The sequence below is a fragment of the Protopterus annectens genome, chromosome 6.part0 (assembly GCF_019279795.1).
Source record: "Protopterus annectens isolate FY-2018-M chromosome 6.part0, PAN1.0, whole genome shotgun sequence".
In the NCBI taxonomy this organism is placed as follows: Eukaryota; Metazoa; Chordata; order Ceratodontiformes; family Protopteridae; genus Protopterus; species Protopterus annectens.
The window spans coordinates 168,356,357-168,382,528 of NC_056737.1; the positions used below are offsets into that span (position 1 = coordinate 168,356,357).

The 26,172-nt window shown below is 40.4% G+C and overlaps 1 protein-coding gene across 1 annotated transcript in view; it reads left to right on the forward strand.

Annotated features, from left to right (window-relative positions):
* LOC122804053 (extracellular calcium-sensing receptor-like) overlaps positions 1-26,172 on the forward strand; it is a 245,218-nt gene that overhangs the window by 27,600 nt on the left and 191,446 nt on the right. Inside the window, exon 2 of the mRNA XM_044073726.1 lies at positions 18,662-19,483. Coding sequence (XP_043929661.1) covers positions 18,662-19,483 — 822 coding nt within the window. The remainder of the gene's footprint in view (positions 1-18,661; positions 19,484-26,172) is intronic.

The window sequence follows — 26,172 nt, forward strand, 5'->3', positions numbered from 1 at the left end:
CATGTGAGTGGGGGCTGGGTTGGTGGCCCACCACATGTTGCACCTTGTCCTTGTTCACTGGCCATTGCATTCGCATGCTGTTTCACCTGTCTAATTAGGTCTGTACAGTGTCTGTGCACCTGCTGGTATGTGCAGTTGTGGCCACCCACATCATTAACCCTCCTACGAAGTTCCTGTCACAGGGCATCCTGATGCTGTGCATCCTGTGGCACATGGCTGAACAGGACATGATGATTATCATGTAGGTATGGGATGAGGGCCTCATCCTCCAAGTGGGTATAAGGTGGTAGCCTTGCACGTGGCATACGTGGAATACATAATGATGGAGACAGGTCACAGTAACTCACAGAGATGTACAGAGCTACAGCTGAACATACAAGTGTATCACATTTATTACAATTAAATAGTTGTCTTTGCAAATCTACATGACACTGACACCACTGACATGTTTGTGTCACACACATGACACATGATTGTGATTGGATATTATCACCATATATGTTTGTGTGTCACCTGATTACATTGCTCATACTCCATGTGGATGCTGTCTTGATGTGGGCATGTCTGTTTGCCTGTACTGGTGTTCTTACCTATCAGCACATGCCTGGATGTGTCCACATTAATGCAGTTGACCTTGATGTTGTGTATATGTCACATATAAAGACTATAAGTTTGAAAGATTTGCGAACCGTCGGAGTAAGAACATTATCTATGTGGCAACCTGCAGTCACTGCAAGGCATACTACATAGGGAAAACTAATCAAATGCTCAAGGAATGTATCCTAAAGCACTTATCTGACATAAGAATAAAAGTTACCAGCAATGCACTTTATATGCATATTAGTATAAACGACAGTCATTATTTCAAGTTCATGGCACTAGCTAGGCTTCATGAAACACCAAGAGGTGGGGATTTAGTAAACTGAACAGAAATTGAAGAGATGAAGTGGATAATGAATTTGCAATCAGATCAGTCACCAGGTCTGAATGCATTTGTCCCTTTAAAACCTGCACTAAAAGGGAAAGCTCTTCAGCACTCAAAATGACATAATTAGAAGGGTGTGTATGCTGCTATGGTTACTAAATGCATCTAAGTGAGTGAACACTAGGAAATGAAGGTATTTAAGAAGAAGTTTCACTGGCAAACATTTAGGATTTGAAAAGGGTATTATACTGAAAGCGCTTATCTGGTTTATGAGCCATTGTGTTTATTTTATTTTATTTTATCTTATCATCGTATATTTTATTAAAGTTTTCAAGGTTTAAGTGTTTTTAAGTGGAATTGGTGGCAGAACCATTTGTTTTGGAGTTTTATATTTTGATGTGCTCTACCTTTGATGAAGCTACTTCTTTTTTTTTGCCTTTTACATATAAAGACTTACACTGCCTTAACGTACATGACCTGTTACCCTGCAGACTTGCTCACAGAAGGTTTTACATGTATGTGTTCTGCCATATACATCTACATGGCACTGTACAGCAGTTCAGCATCCTGCCATGTATCACCTGTGTTGCACATGTAATACACATGGGACACTGGCTAGCCTGATGGTATTTGCAGAGATGGATATCAACTATAACATGTACGGTCAAAGTCAACTAGGCTATATACCCTGGGCCATGTATGAGCCTAGGATGAAAGGTTACCTAGCTGTAGCTGACAGGCATGTTTATGGGGCCAGGTCAAGCAGTGCCACATAACTGATCCACAGAGTTAATGATACATTTACCATGTGGTCATCACACCATGTTTGAAAGAGGGGCAATATGCAGCTTTGCTGGGCAGGGATGTATAGTATGTCAGGAGTATGTAAAGTGTATGGAACAAGGATCTGTCCAGCATGTGGTGATCCTTGTACTAGGAAGGTGGATGTCCATAAAGTATGTGTTTGAGATCAGGATGTGTACGTGTAGCATGTCTAACATCATTGGGTTGGACATGGCTTTATTCAGGGTAGGCATCATGCTACATAGTGGAGATGGGGATTGGGAAGGCTGGTGTAGGCCATCTGAACATGACCAATACTCCTTAAAGGAAATATGTGATCTGATATGGGTCACTTGAGTGTTGAGTATGGCTGAACAATGATCTCTATATTCATGGATGGCACCCTGTCATGATTAGGGTTGCCACTTACTACTACCTGGCATATGTGGTGGCATAACTATCACAGGAAAGACAACTGCCCAGCTGCATCCCTTACACACAGTGTCCATTATGTTGACCGCTGCCTAGGTGGTAGTTCATGGGTACAGAGTTATTAACATAGGGGTGACAATGCAATATGTAGCTGTCAGATTGTGGCCATATGTCACACGCCTCACCCACAAAGCCCCTTCTGTATGTTGTCCACAACACTCTGAGTCAGTATTGCACCTAGGTCATAGTCATTTGCATACTTCAATCGGCAGATTTCTTCTGTTAGTCTGTGTGGTATAGACTACAGTGATGGGGAGTACAATGGATTAACCCTGTCTTACTGTAGCTGGCACTGGTGTGATGTGCATGTATTATTCAGGCACCTTCTGTAGTGTTGATTCTGCCAGTGGTCCAGTTGCAAAACACTCCTGTGACATAGGAATGTACATCTAGTATACTGAGTGTAGGTGGAGCACAGTATGGGTGATGATATCCTGTGACCTGGCAAGGTTATGATATGCAGTGTGAAATCAACCTTACTGTCATCTACATCTGTACTGCTGACATCAAATAAGTTGATCAAGGTTCATGGCCTTTCAGACCAGACTCAGCAGGGTAGTAGTGCAGTACTTCCCAGTATCAGTGGTGTCTCCCCCTTTGTGGGTTGTGATAACTATTGGTGTGCACCATTCAGTGTGTACACAGCCTGACATGAAGCTATGTTTTACATGATGTGTATGTGGAGAGCAAATTGTTTTGCCATATGTGTATGATACAACCTGGGATGTGGACAGGTCCCATGCAGCCTGAGTGCAGCTTGTACCAGCATAGTTGTGGTTACAGGGGCTCTGTAGTGTACATGGATATATGATTGTGTAACTGTTTGTGGGGGGGGGGCAGTGTGTTTATGTTATACAAGACCCTATCTGTATTGCTTGTTCATGCTCAGCACTTGTTCAGAACTTGTAAGCACTAAATAAGCTACTAATTACTATGGCACTAAATCTTCCACATTACCTAGAGGTAAAACGTTTTTGTACATACTTTTCTCACTTGCTTAGAGTAAAACAACTCTTATACTCACTTTCCTCACTTATCGAGAGGAAAATGGTTTTATATTCAGGCATGTCCAATTGTTAGCTCCCATTGTTCTCTCCTGTCTATCTGATGAATCTGGGCATCTTGAGGCAATGTAGAAATTGCCTCATGTATACAGACAACCCTCTCCTCCTACCATCCAACACTACAACCTGTGAGAGATGCACTTATCTAGCCAAACTGGAGGTAAAGCTCTCTCTAACCAAGACTGAACTGAAGGTAAACATTTGCACCACACCACACTCATTACATAATCTCACTAAATCTAAATCTACACCACCAAAATCCACACATAGTAAAACAAAAACATTCACCGAAGCTCTCAATAATAATCTGTCTAAGCAACAGCTACCTCCAAAGCAGAAACGCAAACAGCCTCCATCCCCCAACATAACCCCAATGACACATAGCCCACAGACTCAGTATGCCACTCAGCCACAGCCAATAAGGCAAAACAATGTATCAAACACACTAGTCAGAGGTGACTCTATAGTCGGGCACATTGATGTCCCACTCACCAGACTAAAGAAGGAGAAGGTTGCTGTCAGCTGCCTGTTGGGTACCAGGATTCGCCACATAACCCACGCACTTAGGTCACTCAACAACAAGTACAAATATGACTCTGTCATTGTCCATGTTGGTGTGAATGACTTGCGATGTACCTCCCTGGACTACATGAAAAGAGACATAGAAGAGCTCTCTGATCTTGTAGCCCAGGCAGGTATGACCCTAGCCCTGAGTAGCATTCTGCCATTGCCCAGAATGATACCACAGTACAAGGGCAAAATGATTGACTTCAACAATTGGTTAAGCTTCTGGTGTCATTTTAAGGGGATCCAGTATCTGTCTCTTTGGGATGACATGGTCAACAGACCGCAATGCTTTGCCACAGATGGCCTGCACCTGTCACCCCTGGGATTCTGGATACTGGCTAAGGCTCTTACTGCCCCTATAGTGCCTTTTTTAGGCAGAGTTCAAATAACATATTCACCACCATAACAGGAACAGGCAAGCACAAACTGAGGGTAATGCTACTCAGTGCTGTAAGTCTAGATCTCAAAATGCATTCACTCAAGGCACTCCTTGTAATGGAGAACATCGATATCTGTGCAGTGACTGAGACCTGGTTCAAGGCTCCAGAGAGCACCTCTGCTCTACCAGGCTATAAGTCATACCACACTTTTCGGCCATGTAACCTGGACCGAAACACCAAAGGCGGAGATGTGTCCATATTCATTAAGGATATCCACACCTCCAGGCTAATTGCTTAGCACAATGCATCCGAGGTAATCCAAGTGCAATTAACTCTGGGCAAAACAGCAATCCAAATTGTAGCTTGCTATAGATCCCCCACCATGCCCCAGGATTCCCACTCCTCTTTTCTTGATGTACTGGAAAATATTAGGGTTCAACCAAATACCCTAATAATTGGCGACTTCAAATACCCCACCATTAACTGGGAAAACTACTCATGTACCAACTCATTAGCTCAACACTTTCTGGAATTCATAAACTCCAATGCCCTGGATCAACTTATCTACACCCCCACCAGGGGCAACAATATCCTAGACCTAGTCATTACCAACATGAGTGACCGGTTTTCCACACTTGAAGTCAACTCCTCGTTGGTCCAATCCAACCATAAGCTAATTGCCCTTGATATCCACATCCTGCCCCCACCCCCCATTAAGGAAACCACAGTAAAATATTTCTCCAAAGCCAACTTCATTCTTCTTAAGACAGAAGTGGTGAACATCATGACACCCATGCAGATGGACAATACAGTTACAACTGCTGAATCCCACACAAATGCACTCTATAAGCACTTACATGAGTGCATGGATCATGCTATCGCAAACAGAACCAAGAGGCTATTCTCCAAAAAAAGGAAGCCAATATGGTGGTCCCCTGCCATAAACAAACTGTACAACAGAAGGAAGAAACTGTTGCAAAAGAGAGTACAATCCCATGAGTGGAGGAGCTCCCTGGTCACCCTCAGTAAGAAGCTGAGATCCCTTATAAGATCCTCCAAAGCTACATATGAAAACAAAATTACCACTAATTCCAAGGACAACCATAAAGCATTCTATAGCTATGTCAAGAATCTCAATGGCAACACCCAGATCTGCTCTGAGTTACAGCATAAAGGCATGAAAATTACAAAACCAACTGATATTGCCAACATCCTGGCAGATAGGTTCAGTGCTAACTTTATCCCCCTCTCAACCCATAAAGGGCCCATATCTATACAGGAAGAATGCAGAGTCACTGTAATTACAACTACTCAGATAAAAGCTGCACTCTCTAAAGCCAAAAACACAGCATCCATGGGACCAGACAACATCCCAGGCTGCCTTTTACATGAACTTCAGAACAAACTGGCTCCCCACTTAAGCACCATGTTCAATAATAGCCTCACATCAGGCTTTGTGCTCACTGAGTGGTGCACAGTAAAAGTTATCCCACTCCACAAAGGTGGCACCACAGCGGACCATGGGAACTGTTGCCGTATAAGCCTGACTAGCCTGGTCTGCAAGGTTATGGAGCACATCATCATGGATCTCATTCACTGAGACATTGGGTACCTCCAAACCTTTGACCCCACCCAGTTTGGCTTTGTTAAGGGCAGACCACACCTCCTAAACCTGGTGGACTTCTTTAAGACAGTTACCAAGGCATTAGATGAGGGTAAGGAGGTCCACACAGCCTACCTTGATCTCTTAACAGCTTTCAACACCATTCCCTATTCTGGTATTATCGACATACCCATCCACCTGAACATTAACCCCTACATCATGAGATGGTTTGCAAAGGGGCTCACAGACAGAACCCACACAGTGAGAGATGCATACCTTAGGTCCTACTGTAAACCAGTTACAAGTGGCATCGCTCAGAGCTCAGTCCTAGGACCCCTCATGTTCGGTATATACTTCTCTGCAGTACAGGCAAGCACAGGAGGACTTTGGCTGAAAAGGTTTGCAGACGACTGCAAACTAGGGGCCATAATTGGTTCCCCAGCTAATACAGACACCCTTCAGAAGGGTCTCACTGAGATGGATACCTAGTGTCAATATCATGGCCTCAAGCTGAATGCCAGAAATTGCATAGTCATCCCCCTTTGGATAAAACTAATTACCCACGGACTACCACATAGGTGGTAGTCCCCTACATACAGAAAAGGTAATAAGGGATCTGGGAACCCAAGTAGATAGCAATCTCTCCTTTGATAACCATATTGCCAAGGTGGTTAGAATATCCTTCTACATGGCCCCTAATCTCAAATGGGTTTGCATCCAGAACAAAGGAGACCATTGGGCCTCTCTACTCATGACTTATTAGACCCATTAAAAAATACAACACCCCATTTGGGATGTACCTTACAAGACAACTGCAACAGCTTGAAAGACCACAAAAGTACCACACCAAGAGAATTACTGATCTCATACAGATGACCTATGCAGCCCAACTAAAGAAACTCCAGCTGTACTCGGTTGCATACCGCGTACTCAGAAGTGATCTCTACTTGACATACAAGGCCCATATCCAACCCAGTATTGCTGGATATGCTCCACCTAAACAAAAGCCCCTGAGAGCCACATGCTGTATGGATATAAACCTAACCACAATGATAACTAGGACGTGCTGGAGGGATAGATTCTTGACCTGGAGACTCCCCATGCTTTGGAACATGATTCCAATGTACATCAGGCAGGGCACCTCACTAGCACTCTTCAAGAGAAACCTTGATGGGTGAATGGGAGACAGACATGTACCCCAGGGATCACTGCAATGGCTCTGCTGGACAGAGGTGCAGGGAACTAATGGCTCTGCTGCTCAGAGGCACAGGTAACTAACCTAAGGGGGTGGCGGAAGCCAACACACTCTAGCTAGGCTTATAAATGCTCTTTAGCAGACAGCCTAGTACCTACCTATGAACCTATGTCTTATGTGCATGGATAGTTAACTAACTCTTCCATTTTACTTTGCTATTATGCTGATAAATTGTCAGGTGACTACAAGTCATATGTATCCTGTTATTGTGCATTGTAAATGTCAATAGACATAACTAATGTTTGCCTAACATAACAGTAATGTTATGTAAAATGTAAAACATATCTGCCTACAGTACTGTACATTACACAGTTATTGGCACAATATCCCACAATGCAAATCATAACTGCACAGTAGGCCCACCTTTGACATGTTATTCTCAGTATTACACCCATACATATGCCTACTGTTACAATATATCAACATATACTATCCCCTGTTATAGCATGTACTTGTTGGACCAACTCTGCCACTTACAGCGGCTGGAGAGGAATTGTTAGGTTCAAAGCCCTTATATAGCATCCCTTGTGGTGTATGAGGTGTTTGCCTTTTGAACTACAGCAGTACACACATAAATACTACAAGCATTACTATGGTCAACAATACATCACTACAAGATAACTGTTTCCACTATATGCATTGCATACTCTTTAATTATTACAGAACAGGTACTACATACACAGACATACTGAGTGTTCTACATACCTTATTAGTAACCCGAGGTGTCGTAGACTGTTATTTCAATCTTTTTCAATTTGTGTTTAAATCTTCTTTGTAATGTTCTGCTGGTATATACAGATGGCTTGAATGTGTGACAAGCCATCCTTTTATAGTTAAATATCAGTAGCATGTGCCATCCTGACCACCAATTGGTGTTCCAAAGTAGTTAATTACATGCACATCAGCTGTGCAGCTACTCCATTAGCCAATACCATGGCAACAGTGGTGTATAATTGAGTACTCCACTTGGGCGTTATCCCTTTGCCTTACTTTCAAGGAAGACGGTCTGGATGTGTTTGTGATGTATTTCAACAGCTATACAGGGACACACAGAGATATATTAGCTTCATGACTCCTGTGGATTGTGTGTAATGCCTAGAAGATGTTCAACATGTGAGTACAGCTGTTATATTTCAGAACATTGCTACTTATGCAGGGTTTGTTTGTACCTGATACTTCTGAAAATGTTTCAGTCTGGCAAGGATGTTTGAGCAGCTCAAGGTTGTATGGCTATGCATATAATGTTAGGTGGTTTACAGTGTGCTCACCAAACATCTTTGGTTTGGTGTAAATGCGTATCATACTGTGCTGTTATTCAGTAATTGGTAACACTTCCTGGTGTACACATAACCCTCTGAAATGGGATTAGTGCAAACAAACCCTGTAACATCAGCAGCTGTTCCATTGTACAACAGCAATTATTTCAAATAGGGCCATGTTAGCGTGTCTCTGACAAGGTATGTTAAGGCTTCTGCAGATGTTGTACAGTGAGAGAATGATTTGTGATGATATTACAGTATGTATTGTAATTGGTTTGGGTGTGGGGGAGATGGTGGGTGTACATAGCAGATGCAGGTATGTAGGAACTGCTTTTATACATATTCGATATGTGTGTGAGGGTTCCTATTTGAACACCTATCCTTTAGTGGTCTAATACTATGGTATTTGCAGGCTGATTCATTAAGGCACTATTAAATGGTTCCTGTATAGCATGCAGGTGATGTTAGTCCTTGAATCTTTTCGGCAATACATCGGAATGTAATAAAGTGTTGCTACATTAAAGCTGTCTGTGTATTTCTATCATAGGTATTTGCAGTCACTGGAGTTCTGTTGGTGACTGACCTTCTTTGGCTAGGGTTGCCACCTTTTCAAGTGGCCATAGTGGGACATTTTCGGGACACACATCAGATTTTACAGGCCGACACATACCCACAGTCAGTACAAAGGATAGAACTTTACTTTATTACCTAAATAAAAAATTATTCTTGTAGCAGTTTAGTTGCTTATTCTGTTTCTTGTAACATTTAGGTATTTTAGATACAGAAATAACTATTTTATGCAACTATTACATAAAATATGGGACATAATTATGTCCTACAATCTCAGGACATTTACCATTTTTAATATTTTTGGTCAGGACACAACTGCCCAAAGAGGGACTGTCCCTTGCAAAGTGGGACAGGTGGTAACCTTATCTTTGGCTCATGTCCCTAGCACATATTTGTGTTCATAGATGTTTATATATATATATATATATATATATATATATATATATATATATATATATATATATATATATATATATAGCTATAGATGTTACTGTATACATATATATATATATATATATATATATATATATATATATATATATATATATATATTTCATGTGTATATATATATATATATATATATATATATATATATATATATATATATATATAGTATTCATTTGTAATACTTATACTTATGTAGGCTTGTATATGTTGATTCACACATTACAGTACATTACAATGTATTGTACATATGTACACAATGTGACTGTCCCATTTGTGGTCTTTACTGTGAAATGCCTGTAGTATAAAGTGTAGTCTAATGATCACTTACTATGTATACAGATTAGATGGCTTAGTGGTAGGTCCCGTGACTATGGTGTGCATGGTCCAGGGTTCAACACCTGCGATATATTAGACATGTTTTACTACAGAATAAGGCTAATTTAAGCAGTTGTAAGCAGGTTTAAAGGTGTTTGTGTGACATTATACCACCGATTGTACACAGTTAAACAAAATTTACATCCTACAACCTGTGCACGCAAATATGGTCACTTCTGCTAACTACTCAGGATATATACATTTCAGTGACATAACATCTCACTATGTGCTTACATAACATTACATTGTTTGTTAACTGTACTCTCCAACACACATGGGTTTATGTGTGTTCCAAATGTTTATTATTCTATGGAATGCTTCCTATATATGCAAAGCTGTGGTTAAGGTATACTATATAACATGTAAAACATCTCTGACTTTATTGGGATTTGAACCATGACTGCACAGATATTATGCAAATACTGTAGCCATTACACTATTGACATTAACGTTCCTTCTGCCTATTTCCTATGTCCATGAATTCTATGTGTAAGCTTGGCTACACAACAGGTGGAGCCACCCACACCCAGTGAGCTTCTCAAAATACCAACATAACACATGAATTGAGAGACTATACATTAACATCCTAACTACATTTTGCATAGCCCTTCACTGACACACTTCAGGGGAAACCTTGATGTGTGACTGGGCAACAGTATATACAACCCTGGGATCATGTGTCCCAGAAACATGCACCCAGGGTGTGGGGGAGCCAGTCCAGTTTTATAGCTGCAAGACCTATTGGGGAAATTGAATGCTGTTGGTTTGTCATGTTAACATGCCCTTTTGAGATCAGTATGTGCCCCTATCACCCTACAGCACCCCAGTCTTCAACAGCTTCCAGCAACTCTGCCTGGAATCACTTCATTGGCTATGCTTGACAGAGGCTCAGTTACTCCATTAATGGTGCAGATAAATCCACCACACTGTAGCTATGCTTCTTAATGCCCTTGGGCAGATAGACTACTAGCTGTCTGTGAACCCCTACAGTGCAGGCCATCTCCAACATCATATGTGATTATACAGAGTTTTCTGATCACAATATATAGTGTAAAATCACCATGCAGTCAGACAACAGTTGAGTACAGCAAGAGCATACAGACTACTGATACATAATCACTCCGAAAGCCTATCTTGGAAGCTAGTGGACTTGTATAGGTTTCAGGCTTTGTATTGCTTACCAGTAGGTTGCCTACAGGAAAGATGGGACACAAGTACAGATGGGAAGCATGCCTGCAACAATGCCATACCAACTTGCATGTGTCAGCCTAAGGCTTTGGAATGCTGGACAAGGCTATTTGCGCCCCCATGGTGCCATTTTTAGGTAGGTCTCAGAGGTGAATATCACCTCCATGAACTGCACAACAGCAGATTCAATGAGGGTTGGGCTACTCAACACCAGGGGTAGTACTCACAACATGCACGCACTCACAGCACCCCTCAGTATGGACAGCATCTATATCTGTTCTATGACTGGGACCTATATAAGACTCCTGTGAGCACACCAGCACTACCAGACTACAACCCATAACAGACATTTCAGCCACTGAACATATACTGGCACAGACATAGAGGGGCTGTATCCATATTCATCGGGGATACCTACACCTCCAAGTTAGTGGGGCAGCATGATACCTCTGTGATCATCCATGTGTAGCTAACATCAGCTACGACTGCAATGCAAACTGTGAGCTGCTACAGATAACCCTCCATGACCCAGGAGCACCACTACAACTATCTGGAGACAGTGTTAAACATGACAGTCCTACCAGACACCCTGTTATTGGTCAATGTCAGCTACCCTACACTTAACTGGATAACCTATTTGAGTATTCACTTCCAGGCCCAGCACTTCCTGGGATTTATCACCTCATATGGCCTGTATCAGTTTGTAGATGGATTAACGAGAGGTGAAAACATACTAGAAGTTGTAATCACTGACATGTGCAACAGGTGCACTATAGCAAAGGTAAACCGGTCACTGTTTAGATCTGACCATGAACTATTCACTGATGATTTCCAACCCCACCCAAGGAACACACAGTGAATACCTTTCCTACAGCTAAATTCACAGTACTAATGACAGAGGTGGGAGGGTTCACAGCTCCCATGCTCAGGGATGACACTGCTCAAGATATAGACAGAATTACAAATGCACTCTATAAGCACCTAGAAAGATGTACAGGTCATGCCATCAATGGTAAACCACGAACTGTTACTCCTACACAAGGACACCAGTCTGCTGAACCCCTGCAATATACAGGCTATACAACAGAAGTGCAGACATCTGTGACCAGTATTAACAAGATACTTATGTTACTCATGTAATCATCCAAGGCTGACATCCACAGGTAAATAGGCATGGATTCAGAAGATGACCACAAAGGCTTCTTTGGCTATGTCACGGATCTAAGCAGTAACACACAGATTCGCACTGTGCTGGTGCAATATTGCACTGAATATACTAACCCTACTGATATCACCAACACACTTGATGATACATTCGGTGCAAGTTTCACCCCTTACAGGGCCCACAACAATACCCAGTACGTACAGTATCCCAGATATCTGAGACATACAGGTGGTAATGGCCCTTTCAAATGGAATGACAGAGCATCAATGGAGGCAGATGGTGTCCCAGACTGCATCCATAGACATTACAAGATGAAGTGACCCCCCGCCTAATATAGCAATTCAACATCAGCCTCTACACAGGCTACATGGCCATTCAATGGCACATGGCAACAGCTATTCCACTCCACCAAGGTGGTGACACAACTGACCATGGTAACTACCACCCCATATGCCTGAGTAGCCTGATCTGCATGGCTATGGAGTGCATCCTCATGACACTCATTAACATAGACAATGGTAACCTCCAGACACTTGACCCAACCCAGGTCAGCTTGATTGAGTGCAGATCATGCCTACTGAACCTGTTTGACATTTTACAGTCACCTAGATTTTAGGTGTGGGGTGTGGTAGTTCACAGATACTACCTGGACCTCGCAAGGGTTTTGACACCATTCCCCACTCAGGTATTATTTCTACACTCACCAGCCAGTACATACACCCATACATCACAGGTTGGTTTGCCAACAGGCTTACACACATAACCCACATGGTAAGCCTAGCAGCCTCCAGTTCCAACTCTTGACCAGTCACAACTGGTGTCCCACAGGACTCAGTCCTAGGACCCCTACTGTTTGCCAAATACTTCTCAGAGGTACAGGCTAACACAGGTGGACTACAGCAGATCATGTTTGGCAATTACTGCAAACCGTAAGCCATAACTGACAGTCCAGCTGTCACAGATGTCCTTCAAGGGGCCTCACATAGACCAACACAGGGTGTCAGAGTCATGGCCTCCTGCTAAAGGCTACATACTGCACGGTCATTCCATTTTGGGAAACTACACACACACACACACACACACATATTAACACATGAGTAGCAGACACTATAATTCAGATGACGTAATGGGTATGGGGGGACTACATTAGATAGTGATCTCTCCTTTGACAATCATATCTGTGAAGTAGTTAGGACATCCATCTATGTAGGACAAATGATTACTTAAGGGTTCACATCTAAACAGACTGAGGTTATTGTGCCCCTTTACTCATCACTCATCAATCCCATCATCGAGTATGATAACCCATTTTGGGTGTACCTCAGAAGACACATCCAACAGCTGGAAGGGCCACGAACATACCTTGCCAAGAGGAATAATGCCCCCAGACATGTGTCCTATGCTGCCAGACTGCATAAACTCTTGCATTACTCAGTGGCATCTCATTTACTCAGAGATGACTTTTGCTGGCCAACAAAGCCGTGTCCAAGTCAGGCTTAATGGATATGCCCCCACCTATGGGAATCCATGTCACAGTGAGCCATGCACTGTAATGAGCTACACCTTGCCACAGCCATAACTGGAAGATGCTGGAGTGACAGATTCTTGTCACGGGTACTCCCCATGCTTTGGAACTACATCCCTGATTACATTATATGGAGCCCCTCACTAACACTCCAGGGAATTCTTGCAGAGTGGGTGGGGAACAGTGTATACACCCCAGGGATTCCAGAATAGGCTCTGCTTCACAGAGGGACAGTTAGTTAATCAATGGGGTGGAGACAGCAGACACTTTTTGGCTAGGCTTATGAATGGCCTTGGGCAGTTAGGCAAGTACCTACCTATGTACCTATGAACCTATACATACAGTATCGACACATGCTGATAGCTTAATTTACTGTTCAGGAATTGACTTAACTTGTGCCAATGGCAGTTGTGTGTACAATAGTTGAGGGCTGCCTATGTAGGGTGCACACAGTAGACCACCTATACCTGACAATTTACAGGTGGTCGTGTGTGTGTGTGCCATCCATGTTTACTGTGTGTGCAGGTGGAGAAGTGTGTCAGTCCATAGGTGCCTACACTGTCAGTGTGTGTGTGCTATACGTTCCCTCTTTGCCAAGACATGGACATACTGGGCACGCCTCCATCTGCCTACTGGGGTTGGCACAGGGTGTTCATGGTCTGAGTCCCTCTGTGCCTGTGGGGCCCTTGGCAATGGTGGTGGGCTGTGAGGGCCTTCACCATTCTGTCCCTGCTGCAGCTGTTTCCACAAGATCATGTTGTGTAGCATGGAACATACTATGAAGATGTGGGCACACATGCCTGGAGAGTACTGCAAGGCTCCACCAGATATGTCCAAGCAACGGAACCATGATTTCAGCATCCCAAACACATGCTCTATGATGATTCTGGTTTCTGTGTGTGCCTCATTATGGTGTTCTTGCATGGGTGTGTGTGCATTTCTGATGGGAGTCATCATCCATGGTTCCAGTGCATAGCCAGCATCCCCCACCAGGTGGCCATATGGGATGTCCCCCCTGGCAAATACCTGATACAGCTGTGAGGCATGCCAGATGTAGGAGTTGTGATAGCTTCCAGGGCTGCCAGCACACACATCCATGATAATGCCCTGGGCATTGCACATGACTTGGCAGTTGATGGAGGGGTATCCCTTGTGGTTTATGTAGCACCTACCCTGCTCACCGGGTGGTGACTTGATGTGTATGTGTGTGCAGTCTATTGTACCCAGTACTTAAGGGTAGTCTGCCACATGGTGAAAGAGATGCATATTGCTGGCCAACTCCTCCTGCATTTGTGGGAAGTATATGTGCATATTTGGCATGTGGTAACATGGCATCCAGGAACTGGTGGTCTACCCTGGATGCTGATGCCTGTGAGATCCCCATGATATCCCCAGTTGGCCTTTGAAAGGTACCTGTGGCTAGTATTCTCAAGCTTACACATACCTTCATGTCCACTGGGATGGGTTCCCCTCTGTTATTTATTGCTCTGAGGCATGGCTGGCACAGCTCAACAAGTTGCTGTATGGTGTCCCTGTCCACCCTGTAATGCTCTACTGTCTCCAGATCATGTAGCCCCTGGCAGGTTACCCTGGGTCTGAACACTCTTCTCCTCCTCCGGTGCCTGAGATGGTTGTCAGCATCATCCTCTACACCACCTTCAGTCTCCAATACATGCTGGTGAATCAAAGCTATGGCAGCCTCTAACATATACATATTAAAAGTTCCCCATCTGTGTACACCAATGGTGCAGAGTGTCTGGGAATACACACGTGTGTGTGAGGTGCTTTCACACTTTATACTGTTGTGCTATGGATGCTGCTGGTGTAATTGTGTGTGTATGTGCATTTCCAGCTGCAGAGTATCTTAATTATGGGTTTTACAGCAGGTACTGCTATTGTGGGGCCTTTGGTGTTGAATTACGCTTGGCTGCCGTGATTCATCTATTGCCCTTTACTTCACTTTTCAACCCGATTCCCGTCCCTTTGTCAGGCATGCATCCAGCAGCCCACTTTCCGGTTTTGCACTTTCACAACCCAGGATTGTGTTGTGAAATGTGTTATGTAGCTGATCTACTGCAGGTTTGCTTTGTTCTGCTGTGACAGTTCTCCTTTCTTTGCAGTACGGCACCTCCCCTTTCCTGTTCTGCAGGTAGCTGCTAGCAGCCTTGTTAGCTGTTGTCAGTGGCCCACTGTGGGTTCCTAGGTGTTAATTACTCATTTGTACTCCAATTACCATGCTGTAGCATTTCCTTATTTTCTTCCCATATTCTTCCTGTCTCAGCTTTGGTGTACAGCGGTTTACCATGTTTCGAGCGTGTTTTCATCCACGTTCACATGCACATTCAGTTACCTTGTGTGCTCTCAGCTAAGCAAAGCTATGGCTACATCAACACACCCCTATCCTGTGGCTTTGCTTAGCAACAGGCAAACTGAATTAGCAATGCTCCAATGTGCTTACAGCTAAGATGGCACACCCCTCTTTTGATGTCATCTTTATCTCCAGGCCACACCTCGGTGTTGTACCGCTACGCTGTGAGATACATCCTTATGCCGGCGGGGCTTTTGTGATTCAGCATTACTTGTCTCATTTGCATGGCATTGAGTACTAATACCTTATTACCATGCAGAACACTGTTATAGCCCCTTAGCAACCCTTGCGGCATGGTGTGGTGTAGCATGCGTGCCAGTGACTATTATGGGGAATTCATGAAATGTGTTATATTGCAGTTTTATTACATATAAATACATTTTCACTGTAGTCCCGTTTGTGCACCAATGCACTGAGATTTTACTTTGCGTTAGTGTGGGCAGGACATTAAATGTTCTCTTTTATATGTTTTGCATGTTTTTTATGCCAATGGCTATATATTTAGCCATTGGCATATATTAACATTATAATACGTGAATACACTAAGCCTGCACCACTTTGTGAATCGCTATATAATTTCATTTGCATGCTACTCTGCTGCATATGGGGTAATTAGCATACATGCACTGGGAGCTGTGCAGCCGTGGCATATGCAGGTAGTGCATGTGGAAGCAGCTCATACCTGAATCTCTCGGCGGCCATATTTGGTGTTAGATCACCAACACTATGCCTGCGCCTGACGTAAGCTTCATGAATCCTGGAGTTTGTATATTTGAAGAACATATGTAGTGCTTCCTTGAAAGTTTATGCTGTAGACACACTTGCATCAATCTTAATAAATAGTATTGTTTCTTACTTCTTTGATATGACAGCTGGAATATGACAAGGGTGTTCCCCCTTCTCTTACTTTTATATACTTGCAGTTAACCCTTTCATGTTATTATCTGATTATAATTTTCTCTGAAAGCAGTAGCATTTTAATCAAATTTCCCATTTATGTTAAGGAAGTAATCAGTCACATGTTCTGAGAAGCTGAAGCTCCTGTAATTTCAGATCCTGGTCCCTTTCATTTGAAATCTGCAACCAAGTATTCAGAGACTTATCTTTGCTACAATATAGTAATCATTTATCAGCATCCATAGTGAGAAAAAATATTATTTCAAATTACCTTCAAAATATTATTCAAAATGACCTTCCTCTGGAAATCCTATTAAGCAATGGGTCCTATGTCTTAGACACTGATATACATATATATATATATATATATATATATATATATATATATATATATATATATATATATATATATATATATTTTTTTTTTTTCTTTATTATCAACCATTATTTATAACAATGGAGAAAATATTTTTTGGGCAAGTGGCAGTAAGGAAATGGGTTCTAGACCCCATGATATCTCATAATTTTCTGGAGATATTACAGTGAGGAAGGAGCTGTCAGTACCTTAAAAATGCATATGTTTTGAATTTGTATAAAAGGCATTTACCCGTTCTTTCCTTTTTATGGGTTGGGTCTCTCCAGTTCATCATATTTTTTTATAAATTTCTTAATGTAAGGAGATCTTCACAGGTAAATAGTAAATCCTGCTAATCAGTAGGCATGGAATTTTAGCTCCTGATCCTTTTCATTTCAAATCCTTCAGGTTTCAGAGACTTATCTTTGCTACAATATAGTGATCATTTATCTGCATCCATAGTAAGAGTAAATGTTATCTAAAAATGACCTTCCTCTGGAAATTATGTTAAACAATGGGTCCTGTCTCCTAGACGCTGATATTTTCTCCATTGATATAAATAGATAAGAACATTAATTACTAAAATGTTGTGTTCCTTGAAGAATAATATATATAACATATCTTTGTCATTTATGTGCAGAATTGTTACATCCTGATTCTACGGTAATTTCTTATATTCAAACATTTTTGTATATAATCCAGGTACCTATCAAAGTGCATTCAGAAAATCTGAGCTACAGTCATGAAGCAGAATCCACAAAATAAGTGTGGCACTTAGGCAGAGCCACACTAAAATTAAATTTCTGCCCATGATTTAATATATTTTATAGAGACACTGCAGATCTTTTGCTAGTGTTTTGTTAATTTCTAATGTTTTCTAACCCAACTTCCAATTCAGCAAAATCATGCAACTAAAAACAACAGTTTCAGAAAGTGCTCTGCTAATTAAATACAATCTGCCTTAAGGTGATCTGACCTTGAAAGTGGCACATTTTGTTATGGGATCAATGTTATCCACAAGTGTAGGCTAGTTTTTTTTTTTCTTCATGGTGTGTGGCTTGAAAGGGCATTTTTAGGTTTGTGGTTATGGGTATTTGGGAGGTAAGCACATTTAGGGTATAAAAGTGCATTCCTCTCAGCCTCCACTGATGGTAAAATTTGCATATTTGACATTGAACTTATTTAAATAACAGTTAACAGAAACAAGTTAAAATGTTGCTGCGTAATTGTGAATATTGTGAATATGTCTAGGCTTGTACAGGCCCTAGGGCCGATAGCCTAGTACCAACCTATGAACCTATATAACACAGGGAAAATTGTTTAATAATATGCATCCAGCAAACAGAACTTGAGTAGCAATGATATTATTATCAGTACTGTAGTACAATGTTACCTAAACTTATAATCATTCAGTCTTATTGATATTTGACATTTTTCTTTCAGATAAGTTATGCTGCAACTGTTAAAGTTTTAAGTGACAAAAATCAGTTTCCATCTTTTCTTCGAACAATTCCAAGTGGCCTGTATCAGTCTATTGGCATAGCACACCTGGTTCTACATTTTGGCTGGATATGGGTTGGAATTCTGTCAGACAGCAATGACTATGGCTTGCAAGGCAGCCTTATAGTAAAAGAAGAGATTGTCAAAGCTGGGGCTTGTATTGCATTTTTAGAAACAATACCTACAGTGTACTCTGAGAAGAAGAGTGAGCACATAAGTGAAATAATTAGGAAATCTTCTGCAAATGTGATAGTTATCTTTTCTATTGATACTGATCTGTATCCCATCATGGAGGTGATTGCAAGAAACAATGTGAGTGGAAAAGTCTGGGTTGCCAGTGATGACTGGGCACAATCTTCCCTGTTTACTAAGAAGGATTTTTTGAAAACTTTACAAGGAACTCTTGGCTTTGTAGTCAGAAGAGGAGACATATCAGGATTCAATGAGTTCATTTATAGCCTTAGTCCTTACACTAATCCAGATGATTTGTTTCTGAAAATTTTTTGGGAAATTGTTTTTGATTGTAAACTGCAGATTCTGGATACCAACAGGACCATAGAGTCAACAATTTGCAAAGGAGATGAAACACTAGAGGGAATGAAAATGGATTTTTTTAAACTTAATGATTTAAGAAATACATATAATGTCTATAATGCCATATATGCTGTTGCCCATGCTTTACATGACATGATTTCTTGCAGACATGGAGAAGGACCATTTGATAACAGCACTTGTACAATGATGCATAATTTTGAGCCATGGCAGGTAAAATAGTATGTTATCATATATATATATATATATATATATATATATATATATATATATATATATATATATATATATGTGTGTGTGTTAGTTTATCACAATAATGTGACATTGTTATACCATGAAAGAAAAAAAAAACTGTAATTTATGGTAATGTTTTAGCAGGCCATGTCTAATATGGATAAGTGCCTGATATATAAGGAGACATTTAGTAATCTGGTATAATGGTGCTTTGTCTGCAACAATCTATATTCTATCTTTACGTTCACATTTTATTTAATCAGTGTGAAATATATATATGATACAAATAGAAAAATATGAAGTGATTTATTGCCAGTTGATCAAAATTTAGTGAAATGCACTGATGGAGTATAATCCTATAAATCTGCAGTTTACTAAATAAACCCCAAACTACAGAAAAAATATTTTCTGTGGTTGTCTGAGCAGGAGGTCACCCACAAGAATATTACACCATGAGAGAATAAGTCCTTTCCCCGAAGTGAGAATTTCACAGAAATTTGATGCTGAGTTACAATTTTCATATTATACATCACATACCTGTAACTCAATAATTGTGACAGTTACCCCGGTAAATGTGATATTTGTCATATTTTTGGTTATACACAATGTAACTCTGCATTTAATAATACAGAAAAAACATAAAATAACGGAACCATCACTGCATATTACATTTAACATCAGTAGTGGATCAGAACACATCATTAAAATATTTAGAATGATTCTTTTATCATTTATGTCACTCACTTTTATGGTAGCTGTCTAAGAACTCTGCAAGAAATACATGTTCAACATTTATTAGCGAACCAGGTGCCAGTTGGATAATTTACTTTACTAGATTGTTGAAAATGCTTTTCTCATATTCTTGTTTTTTTTTCTTCATGGTTTACTTTTCCCTACTTGAGATATTTTTCCTCTGGTTACCATATGACAATCCGTCGTCTCCCAAACAAGCTACTGTATGAGGGATTTGTGATTTCCCATTGCATATACCTGCAGATATTCAAGGAAAGATACATTATGCCGTCGTCTCCCAAACAAGCTACTGTATGAGGGATTTGTGATTTCCCATTGCATATACCTGCAGATATTCAAGGAAAGATACATTATGAGCAGATGTGACTAGTGCAACTTACTTAAATGAGTGATGTGTCTCACAATGAGCTTAGCAGTGGTCTTTTCAATGATCCATGACATCCAAAAGTATTCTGACATTAGATACCAGCTCAAGGAACACCTCTTCACACAAGCAAAGTACAGCTGTACTCACTCAGGTCACATTACATGTACCCTGCGGCTTTCTCGTACACCCCTTTATCCATGTCTCAGCTTTTCTTATCTCATCTTGTCATTCTCTTTACTTACTGCCTCTCATTCATCGTACTTCCTTTTTCTCTTTGCATCGTTCTCACACTACTCATTTCTAATCCTTGTCCATGTGCAAGCTTCAAGTATCTTTTCTCTGTCTTCTCCCCCATGGTAACCTTTCTTGCAACTTCTCTCACTTGTCTCTTCTAATATCTTCATTCCTCTCTATATAGTAATATGCTGCTAACCGTGTAACATAAGCCAGCTCAGTCATTATTAATCCCATTTCTGATAAGTGGATGGGAAATAGAAAATTCACCTCGGGGATCACTCCAGTGGCTCTACTCGACAGAGGCACTGGGAACTAAGGTCAGGTGGCACATTCCAGGGTACTCCTATGGGCTAGGCTTGCAAAGGCTCCAGGGCCATTAGCCTAGTACACACCTATGAACCTATAAACCTGTAAAGTCTCTCTGCTACCAAATATAAGCTGTATAAATGCAGAAATAACAATGCAGGATGCCATGCAGTGTAAATTCTGCATTTATACGGCTTATATTTGGCAGTACTAGAGTTTCTGTTGTTGGTATTGTATTCTATTTATCCCATTGCACTGCATGTCCATTCCTGCAACTTTTTTGTTGAATGTTTTATACATATATATATATATATATATATATATATATATATATATTATATGCATATATATTTGTTTTTAGCATATCCTTATATCTTTAAATATGCTTTGTTAATTTCTTATGTGATCCTATTCACCCAGGCTGGGCCCTAAAAAAGGGTCCAATGAGAGATTAGTGCACTACCCCAGTAAACAAATCTATCTACATATCTGTATCTATATCTATATCTATATATATATATATCTATCTATATATATATATATATATATATATATATATATATATATATATATATGTGTGTGTGTATGTGTGTCTGTAAAATGCCACCTTGCAGCAAGTGCCTTTGTGTGATCTCAGTCTCCATTAGGGAACTCTAATGCAGAGTGTGTTCTTTTCTGAAGCATGCCCAGCTCTCCCTAAGTGATGCAAACTACTCCTCTCTCTCTCTCTCTGTTGCTCTTTCTCCTTACCAGCTTCATCCATGTTCCCTATGGAAATATAACAGCTGGTTAGCTGTATTTTAGTGAGTTTCACTCATGTGAATTAACTTCCACTGAAATCCACTTTCAGTGGACCTAACTGTGACCTTTTACTCACTCTTTTGTGACTGTGGAATTTATAAGATATTGAGAGCCATCACATTGGGGGATGCAGGGGACTTGTCTCCCTGTAGTAAATTCTTTACTATTGGTTCATAGAAAGTCCTTTTCAGTAGAAATGTTTCACAAGAGCAGGTATCACTGAAACTGCTTTGACAAGACACTTGAATTCCTTTTACATCACTCTCCAAAGCTTGGGTCATCTGTGACATAGTCAAGTGATTATCTCTGTCTGTGCCACAGAACTGGCTATACCTGTTTGAAATATCCTTGCAAGCTAAAACGAGGTGGACATTTATTTACTTATTTTTATTTAAAACTTTTGTGTTGGTTTCTTTACAGTTCTATTTTTGACCAATGGAGGACAGATTCTTGTACTTACCTTAAATTGTAGTTATAATACGTATTTAACACTTACTTTTGCTAAGGAAGTAACAATTGCATATTGCAATAGGGTATGTAGCTATATATTTGGCAGAATATGTGAAACTCCTCTTAAAGGCAAATATGAGATATGTGCAACTTACCATTCTCTACATTTGGCCTCAAAATATTAAAGAATGCAAAGGTCACACATGAATTTTGTCTATTACCCTGGGGATCCCAAAGGACCAAACCTGAAGAAGTAATGAAAAGATAGATAATGGACCTAGTAAAGCACAAGCTGCAAACCAGGATGTAAAAAACGCAGTAAAAAACACACAGAACTAAGTGCTTTTGTCTCTGTATCACAGAGCTTCATCAGGTGACTTATGTTTCACTACGTCCATCATCTATATTTTCATTACTTCTTCAAGCCTGGGCCTTTGTGGTTCATGCCCCTGGTTTTGAATTTGAGTGGAGTTTTTTGTTTTTATTTTTATTTCATTATTACCCTGGGGATGATTTCCTTGCTATCTTCTGTGAATCATTTGCTGCTTCAACCAATTGGAAAGCAGTGGGTAAACTATTAGGGTGTATGTTAATAAGGCATAAATGGTTCCATGACTTAATTGTTTTATCAGTCCTGTCATCCTATATGAATATTACCATCATTTGTCTCCACTTGTGCCAGGATAAATTAAAGGGGAATATTACTATTAAACCCAAAATCTATGGTTAAAAATGGCATAAATAATTTACTTGTCACGTCTACAAACAGTATAAATTCATTGTCATCATTCTGTAAAAAAATGTATGTGTGTTTGTAATTTATTTATTTAATTTTGTTGATTGGGGATGTCCAACTGGGCAGAGTTCACTTTCAGCAGAAGCCTAGGGAGAAAAGTGCCATCACTATTACAATTACAAATTTCATAAAACAATTGCTAGAGTACACAAAAACAGCAGGATTAATATAAATGTATATATTTTTAGAAAAAAAAATATTGTACAGGAAAAACAGGATTAAATACAAGGGAGATACAATGGATGTTCTAAAACAGTTATGTACAAGGCAAAGCACAGTTTGGAGAATATAAACTTGTGCACAGAGTCTTCTGACATTGAAGAAATTATCATACATTGTGTACAGATTGTATGACACATATATAATTGCATCACTGATACATATCAGCAGTTTTTACATAGTGAACCTTGATTTGCAGACAATTTCAAACTATACGATTACTGTAGTTTACTGTTAGTTTGAGGGATAACAGGCTGGCTTTCTTAAAAATAAAGGTTTGTGCTTGGAATGACAGACAGATATGGGCAACACCAGTATAATTGATGTATTGGTTATTGAGAGAGTTTTGTGTTTACAAAAACTTTTGTCCTTATCACTTTTGCTCCAAAATATGCATTAGTGAAGTGACTAACCTAGAGAGGAGCACAAGCACAGCCAGGTTCACATAAGTGTTGCTTGAGTAAGGTTTTGTAATGGGTGAAATTTCCTCTTTTCTTTAACTGAGATGGAGTGGACTTCCAGAGTTTTGATATAAAGTAGAAGCAGGTTGACTCCTAGCTTTAAGGTTTGTTTCAGAAATTTAGAAATGGTGAGATAACATTTGGTACTGTAGCACAGGTCTGTAACTGGTGCATATTACCGAAGGATATTTTGTGGTGCAGTGCATTTATCAGGTGCATATATAAGGTTATGGGTAGTGAGGAGTTGTATATAGGCCAGATAGTTGGGAAGATCAAGTCAGTTTAGTATTTTTATTTCTAGGGAGAGCTGGTGCTTTGTAGGGAGAGCCTGTTGGCAAATGTTGCTAGCAAATCTAGCTACTTTGTAGTAACAAGAGTTTAACTTTGGTTTTAATGAGGCATTTAATTTTGTTAGAACTGTGGCTGCATAGATGAGAGAAGATAGCATGTAGTTGATGACAAAGTTATCCTAGCAGTATCTGAAGAATGAACCCAGATTTGGTCATGTTTTTCTTTTAGCTTGTTGAATATGCCAATCAAATTTCAGGTTATAATCACATTTTACTCCTTGGAGTATAGTTTAATCTATAGTTTCACCTTTTATATTGCTTGATAAAGTTATGTGAAACTTCCTTTTCTCATCAATATATTGTTTAGGGGTAAATTGCATATGTTTTTTTTTTTAATTTACAAGTACATTTGCATTTGTAAGACAGGATTCGATGGAAAAGAAAGTCTCTTTAGTGATTTGGTGTAATTTTTTGTTGTAGAGGCTAAGAAGACCAGATTGTAATAGTTGGCATATATCGTACTATAGTATCAAGTTAAATGGCAGAATGATGATGTGAAACAGACTGGGCCTAGGAATGATCATTATGGGATGCTGACAGAAACAGCTTGGAGTACTTGTAGTACTATAGCTGGCTCAGAAGCCATGTTGGGTCTTGGAGAGAAGGTAATTCCTAGGGAGATGTTTTATGAATTGGGACTGAATACATTTCTTTGGGATTTTAGATGGGGGTGACAGAATTGCAATGGGTCTGCAATTTGTTAGCTCTGATAAGCTGCCTCCTTTCTGTAGAGGAATAATGGAAGATATTTTCCAGACAGCTGTTACATAACTTTTTGTAATGGACAAGTTTATGAGGATGGATACATGATAGACCAGACCATCTGCAACAATTTGTGCATATTTGCTGGCAAATTATCAGGAGATAGGACTGTCTTTTTTTTTTTTGGTAGCGGCAGGGACTAAGTGAAATTTAGTGATGGACATTGGTTTTGTTATACTAAGGGGATGTAATTTTTGACAGAGCTGTCTGTATAAAATGCTGGTTAAACTGGGTAGCAGTGGAGTCTTTGTTATTAGTTGTGGAGGGTATGGGGCTGGAAATCTGGTCAAGTTATAGCAGTTTCTTTAGTGATGACCAGAGTACTTTGAGATTCCTTGTGTTTTTCTGTTAGAGGGTGGAATAGAAGGATTACTTGTTTAATCTAATGTTGTGTTTGATGAGGTTTTTAAGTTGTCTGCATTATTTTAGGGGATGGATGTTATTTGTGTGCCAGTATTTCCATGCTTTATCTCTCTCTTTAACATTAGCTGTTTGGTCTGCTTTGATAACTATGCTGCTGAGATTGATTTGACCTGTTTTGTTTTTATGGGTGTGTGCTAATTTAGTATATAGGTTCATAGGTTCATAGGTGTGTACTAGGCTAATGTCCCTGGAGCCTTTACAAGCCTAGCCTATGGGATAGGATTACCCTGGCATCGTACCACCCGACCTTAGTTCCCAGTGCCTATGTCGAGTAGAGACAGTGCAGTGATCCCCAGGTTGAATTTTCTATTTCCCATCCACTCATCAAGATTTCTCTTGAAGAGGGCCAGTGAGGTGCTCTGTTTGACATGGATGGGAAGTGTGTTCCATAGCATGGGTAGTCTCTGGGTTATGTCCCTCCAGCATGTTCTGTTGATTGTGGTAATGAGGTTGAGGTCTTTGGACAGTGTGGTATGAAGGGATTGGGATTTCTTTAGATGTAGCATTTCTAACAGAGCTGGGTCAGACATGGCTTTGTAAGTCAGCAGAGATCACCTCTAAGTAGGTGATATGAGACAGAGAATAGTTGGGAGTTTTTGAGTTGGTCCATCTAGGACAAGTGTTTAAGGCCTAAGATCCTCTTTCTGAGGAACTTTTGCAGCCTCTCCAGGTGTTGCAGGTGTCTAGTGAGGTACATGCCAAATGGGGCATTGTACTCGATGATTGGCCCAATGAGGGAAGAG